At 36.9% G+C, this 5,967-nt stretch overlaps 1 protein-coding gene across 3 annotated transcripts; it reads left to right on the top strand.

Annotated features, from left to right (window-relative positions):
• Positions 1 to 511: 511 nt before the first annotated feature.
• Positions 512 to 3,898, top strand: LOC116250985 (protein XRI1-like). Of its 3 annotated transcripts, none has more exons than XM_031625014.2 (9): positions 512 to 797; positions 1,475 to 1,530; positions 1,615 to 1,743; positions 1,888 to 2,024; positions 2,154 to 2,244; positions 2,532 to 2,631; positions 2,806 to 2,846; positions 2,936 to 3,022; positions 3,369 to 3,898. In XM_031625014.2, the coding sequence occupies exons 1-9, from the start codon at positions 778 to 780 to the stop codon at positions 3,647 to 3,649; spliced, it is 942 nt and encodes a 313-aa protein (XP_031480874.1). In that variant the 5' UTR covers positions 512 to 777; the 3' UTR covers positions 3,650 to 3,898. The 3 variants fall into 3 exon arrangements, with proteins under 3 accessions (XP_031480874.1, XP_049932923.1, XP_031480873.1); XM_050076966.1 differs by lacking the exon at positions 512 to 797 and adding an exon at positions 825 to 1,017 and having other exon boundaries at positions 2,535 to 2,631; XM_031625013.2 differs by lacking the exon at positions 512 to 797 and adding an exon at positions 826 to 1,017.
• The last annotated feature ends 2,069 nt before the right edge of the window (positions 3,899 to 5,967 follow it).

The raw sequence follows: 5,967 nt of genomic DNA on the forward strand, positions 1-5,967 counted from the left end.
AGTACATACAAGGTACTTTTTTTACTCGAAAGGAAATGCTAGAACAGGGAGTAACATGACAATTCACTCTACTTCCCATACGGTAAATCCAGGGTCCCCAAAAGGGAAGTCAAAAGTTTCCATGCACAAGGAAATCAGGGATACTGTCCGGTGCCCCACCGGAAATTCAGCTGTGAGCCTTTAAAGCCCCTTCACGCTCATGCAGCGCTGAAATGGACTTATCGATTATAAAAGGACGTAGATGCCCTTCAAGATTCAACGCAGTCATTTTTTACTATATATCAATAAATTATTGACATTATATAACCGTTAGTAAGTTGGTCATCCCAATACACACATAAATACTTCACCTTAAAAAAGTAAGTACAACTAAGAGTTTCAAATGAAATTGAAGATGGAGCTGCAATGGCAGCATAGATGATATATTGTGATTGCAGTCAACAGTTGTGTGATAAAAAATTAGAAAGAGCGAGAGAGTGTGTGTGTTCTTGCCATTGGCTTCCAAGACTGGTATTTTCATTTGTGTAATAGAGTGATTGATGGAGTTATTATGATCATTTATTGCTAACTAGTTTGATTAAATAATTAAAACTGATTAATCTTTTATAAACCCGTTGCCTGTAGTAACCAATCTCCCTGTGTCTCTCTCTAAAATAGCAAAAGGCACAAAAAAGAAGTGCTAATAACAATAAGGGGTCCTAACGGCTACTTTAAATGGTCTGGAGCAGAGTCCACTGCTGTTAAGGCCGAGTCCTTGCCAGTTGCCACCAAGAACGCATGGATTTAGCGAACGCAAGGTAATTTTTTTTTTCTCTCCCATGAATTTATTCCTGTTGGGTTTCACGCGAAAATGGTGGTTTTCCCCAATGCCACAATTTTTTTTTTGTTGTTTTACGATTTTTCTTTCTTGGAAAAGCTTTGGGGATTCAGTTGCTGGGTGGTCTGTTTCTTGGGGTGTCATTGATGAATGTGCCCAAATGGATCTGATTGGTGTTGCATGATGATTTTGCGACCAAAGTATGCGTATGTTTTCTTATGCACAGATTTAGGTTCTTTTTTTTTTTGTATTTTTTTCGTTCATTGTAGTCTTTGATTTCACATTCTTTTGTAGATTATCCTTTTCTTACTGCGAAATGGGGACTTTATGGTTTGTTTATGACTGCACAGTTCTCCGTTTCGAGATCTACAACTCCCAATTTTTACCATTTGGTTTCTTTTCTGTTCTGGTCATTTTTTCATTTTGAAATGTTTCTCTACTTTTTTAAAAATCCTGCTTTCTTAACCTTTCTTTGATGCCAATGCTGTCAAAAGAGCAAGGCTGGCCTTTTAATAAAGTTTTAAACAATATACTGGTCTTGGGAGAGGCTTTTTATGCCAATTTGAGTAGAGAGCGGAGTGCTAGTCTGATTACTGCGATATATAAATCTCAAATTTTTTATTTTTCTGCTTGTACTCTTTTGTGAAAAATGTCCAGTAACGAGCCCTGGGAGTGGCAGGATGACATACGTTTCCAATCAGACTCTCCCCTTGGTATGTTTCCGTTGAATGAATGGTGCTTTTGTTCTTCAAAGTGGCGTCAATTGGCTTTTGTAATGAAAACTTAGCTTTGTGTAGATATTTCTCATTGCCTCTGGGATGAACTGGAGCAAGGTGCCAAGAATTCGTGGTGTGTGTTTGACGAGACGACTCCGATAAAGGACTATGCTGGTTCTGATTATCCTGTTTCCTTTGTCACTGATCAAGGTACGCCTCTCTTAAATAACTAGTAATTTTTCTGCTATTGAGCTTCCTAGATAGATAAAAAGCTGCATTGTTTGTTCATTACCAAAAGGAAGCTTATATCTGAAGTTCACATCATTATCTATAACCTGCACCTTGTAACCTCAGAGGTAACTGATAAGGGGATGGAAGAATATAGGAGCTCTTCATCTCAACTGAAAAGGCGGCGCATGTTGCAGTTTTCACCAGAAATGACTGTATGTACTTCTGATGAAAAAAAGTCATCAGCTTTATTTAAATCTAAGGTTCGTGAAGATTTTCTGTACCATTAATTTTATTTTCTTTTGTTTGGATTCTTTTTGGTTCAGTTGAAGGTGTTTGATCCTTCTTGGGGTTGAAATTTGAACATGAGGAAGCATTCTTCTTTTGATCAGGTTAGGGAGGACCCTTTAACAGGAGTAAGCGCGGATCTGTATTTTTCAGGTTCAGTCCCTGAAGGTCAAATCTGGGCTTCAAGGCTTCCAGGTTTGTCTCCTAGTATAGCGATCAAATGTGTGGTCTCAAGCGTACACGTTCTCTACTTCCATCATACAATTGACTCTCTTAATGTATGTTCTCGGATTTCATCATCCATCCCTACTTCCATGCTTGCAGAAGCATGGATATCTTTTTTTATTAAGGTTGGGCTGTACGTATTTAGGGTTTTTACATGTAAATATTTGTTCGTGTTAAATCAGATCTTGGTTCACACATGACATTCATACTCCCTTTAAGGTTTTATTAACTTTTAGTTACTTGGCTCCATGTATCAGAAGGTTGCAGGTCCGGTAGTGAGTACCTGGATCAGTCACCAGACGGATGGCTTGTGGAGTGCTTCAATGATCAAGACATGCAGATCAGTTCAGATGACATGTAATTACTGATTAAATTTTAATAATAACAGTAGTACGAAGGGGTAGCAACAACAACAATGAATAGTAATATATAGTTCTAATAAACATAACATTTAGCAGTAAGATAGTGACGATGATAATACATCTTTAGTAGTTTACTGAGCATCAATTTGAACTTGTCAAATGTTTGCAGCAACTTCTCAGGCATCTCTGAGGAACAAATTGATGTATCAGGTTGGTTAAGTGTATTCTACTCATGCCTAAAGTTCTTTTTAGTGCAGAAAAGCTTTGATATGTCTATTTCTTTTTTGATCTTGTTATAGAATTTTGTACCATGCCACCTCAAACAGAAATGAATGCATGGCAGTCTACAGACTCTACACCTCAAGCTCTTTCTACTTATTTTTCAGGTATGTCTTCTGGACTTTAATTTTCAAATTCATCTGAGATTGTGATTCTTGGGCCTACTTTTTCAAGGATTAAATTGAGTGACCATGCCAATTTTTTTTTTCAAATTTGAATTCCAAGAAGCTTCAACCAAAGTCTAAATACATGTACCAATACTCACTCTGAATAAATTGCTTTAGATTCCAATAAGCTTCACCTGAAGTGTGAAATACATGAGGAAGAGTTGAATTGAGGCTGCTTGCTTGGAGTCTGGCCTGCTATGAAATGATAAAAGTGGCATTATTGGTTTTACTTGGAGTTTGAGCGACTGTGCTTTCTTTTGTTCGTAACGATTTTCCTTGTTGTCAGGTACTCCGTCATCCACTGAAACTCCCAACAAACCATCTGCCCCTGTTGCGTACCCATTTACACTCATTAAGCCATGTGGAATGCAAGGAGCTGTAACCTTAAGTGACATCAATCAACGGATACTCACTCCACCAGCATCGATGTCAAAATACAAGAAGAGCAAGGATGCTGCTTCATCATATCCTACTTCAGCATTTTCAGGGAAGCCTGTTGTTGCCCTGACTAAAATCCAAACTGAAGGAGGAAAAGGAAGCATCACAATAATGAGAACCAAAGGCTGAAGATAATGAGTCTAGCAAGTTTCACCAATTGCTTTTTGGTAGTTTGCGAAATATCTGCTGAGTTTGTTTTCATCATTGGGTTACTTTATTCATAGACCCAGCATCTCTTGCTATGTATTCTGGGTCTTAGCCCAACGATTGTAGGTCCAATGTATCCTTCCTCTTCTTTAAAAGTGTTTTTCTTCATAGTGTGACAGACTCTTGAGGTTCATAATTCTATTAGAAAGTCAGCTGGTTTGTTGCTTGCAATGTATGGTTTGATGGTGAAGTTTTTGTACAATCATAGATGTCATCTTTGATCTTGGTTTGTTTCCTTTTGCAGAAACATTGTATTAGATAATGTAAATTACATAGTTCTTTTTGAAGGTTGCTTGTTTTCTAACACAGTTTTTTTTGAAGGCTTGCTTGTTTTCTAAACCTATTTTTTGTTCTCTTATTCATCACCGTTCTTTTTAGTGGCCAATTGGGTCTCCATTTATTTTTCACTCAAGTTGTGAGTCCATACCTCCTTAAGAGAAGCATGTCATGCCTTGACCTTGGACGTATAGTTAGTTAAGCAATTACATAACTAAGCATATTTATGATATTCTTCTCTGAAAAGCGGATAGAACAATATTATGCAGCTTAAGCGCACAACACAGTGTTGATCCATCATTTTCTCTAAAACCTTGTCTACAAGCACAGAAAAATCATAGTTTTAGAAGTTCTCAAAAGTTCTAGCATTCAGTTGTTGATAGCATAATTTGAAAGCAGGGTCAGAACAGGTGTCTTCTCTTTTTCTTTATAGCAGTTTTTATTGCTGATATATGTTTCTCTTTGATGGGTCAAGACCCCAGTAATTGAGCTTGATTGAATGGTGTTGGACTACTGCAGTGGGTCCACTTCATTCTTTAACCATGAGATGTTGAATGATTCATACAACCTACCATCTGCAAAAGTTGCATTATGATCTTACAGAAAAAGCAAGTCCGGACGTGATGTGTCAGTTAAGTTAATCATTCAAAGCCAAGGACTGTTCCACATTGTGTCATCATCGATGCTTACATCATGAACCGTTGCTTGCTCTGGTTCAAGCAGGTTATATAGTTTCCTTAAGTAAATGATGGAGTCTATATTCTGTCTTGGACATTGCCTTAAAATCAGAGTTTAGATCATATGATGCGTGTGAATATGTCTAATGGTCTAATACTAGGTTCCAGTTGAAGGCAGTTTATGAGTTTAATATACAAAGCATGCCTCTTCATGCAATCCCATGGGAAGATTATAGGACACAGCTCCCCAGTAAGCAGACAAACATGTTTGCCCAAATGTAATGTTTGGTATAGTGTTCCCGTGAATGTTCTCTTGCGAATGATGTTGAGATTGTGAACATCACTACTACCAACAATTATTGATTGTTTACAGACCATAAGTAACCCCCCTCCCAAACCCCCCGAATTTGGGGGAAATTGCAACAGCCCTCAATGCTCGCTAGTAGTCAAGTATGAAAAAGAACATCAATTTATCACCATGGCATAGATTTTCTTATAGTGAAGTTTGGCTTCCTTGCTGGATTTCAAATAGCATATTTGAAATATGAAAGGCTTCTATGTTAATGTTGAAGGTATTATTTACCTGATTTCTAAGGCTTAGGGTTTCTTTGGTAAGTAAACAAGAACAGGAATCTCTTTCTTTCTTGTGTTTGGTACATTAGAATTGAAAAACAAAATTTGTGGGGAATGTTTCACAAAAGATAAGATACTCTCCCAACTCATCTTATATATATAGATGCATCAAGGATTTTCAATCAACTTTATAATGCTTTTACCGGTCCCTTTCGTTTCTCATCATGTCCTGAAAGCTATGTAATGAGTCCAACTGATTGAACATGTTGAGAAACCAAGCACTAACAATTTCTTTCCAGAAATTTTCTTGAAAGATCTAATAAGATTTAGCTTGTTAAAAGATAAGATGCCTCATTTTGATGCCAAAATTTTGTCAGATAAAAATTGCTAAGAAAAATAACATTACTCATCTACATGATAATGAATGCATATGGGCATCTATTTACATACCTTGAGGTTTTCAGTGCCTTTTTAAGTACCACATGTTTCTCTTAATAGCTTTTCAATGAGCATGTATAGAGTTTGACTGGTTCCAATTGACCATAATAACATATGTCTGTTATGTAAACTGCCAACCACATTAGACTATGGTACTTCTAACATTTGATTTTTCTCATCTAATGTTTGTGGACATATTTTTATTGATAGACTATGACCTTTTTTCATTAGAGTACCAACTGTTTTGTAGTTTCGCATACTAAATTGCTTCAAAAC

The sequence above is a fragment of the Nymphaea colorata genome, chromosome 3 (genome assembly GCF_008831285.2).
Source record: "Nymphaea colorata isolate Beijing-Zhang1983 chromosome 3, ASM883128v2, whole genome shotgun sequence".
In the NCBI taxonomy this organism is placed as follows: domain Eukaryota; kingdom Viridiplantae; phylum Streptophyta; class Magnoliopsida; order Nymphaeales; family Nymphaeaceae; genus Nymphaea; species Nymphaea colorata.

Excerpts from the sequence above, each read along its gene's own strand:
- LOC116250985 (XM_031625013.2), top strand. The coding sequence starts at position 968 with ATGTGCCCAAATGGATCTGATTGGTGTTGCATGATGATTTTGCGACCA. Across the intron at positions 2,025-2,153 it reads CAGCTTTATTTAAATCTAAG|GTTAGGGAGGACCCTTTAAC; the intron begins GTTCGTGAAGAT and ends TCTTTTGATCAG. Across the intron at positions 2,847-2,935 it reads GGAACAAATTGATGTATCAG|AATTTTGTACCATGCCACCT; the intron begins GTTGGTTAAGTG and ends ATCTTGTTATAG.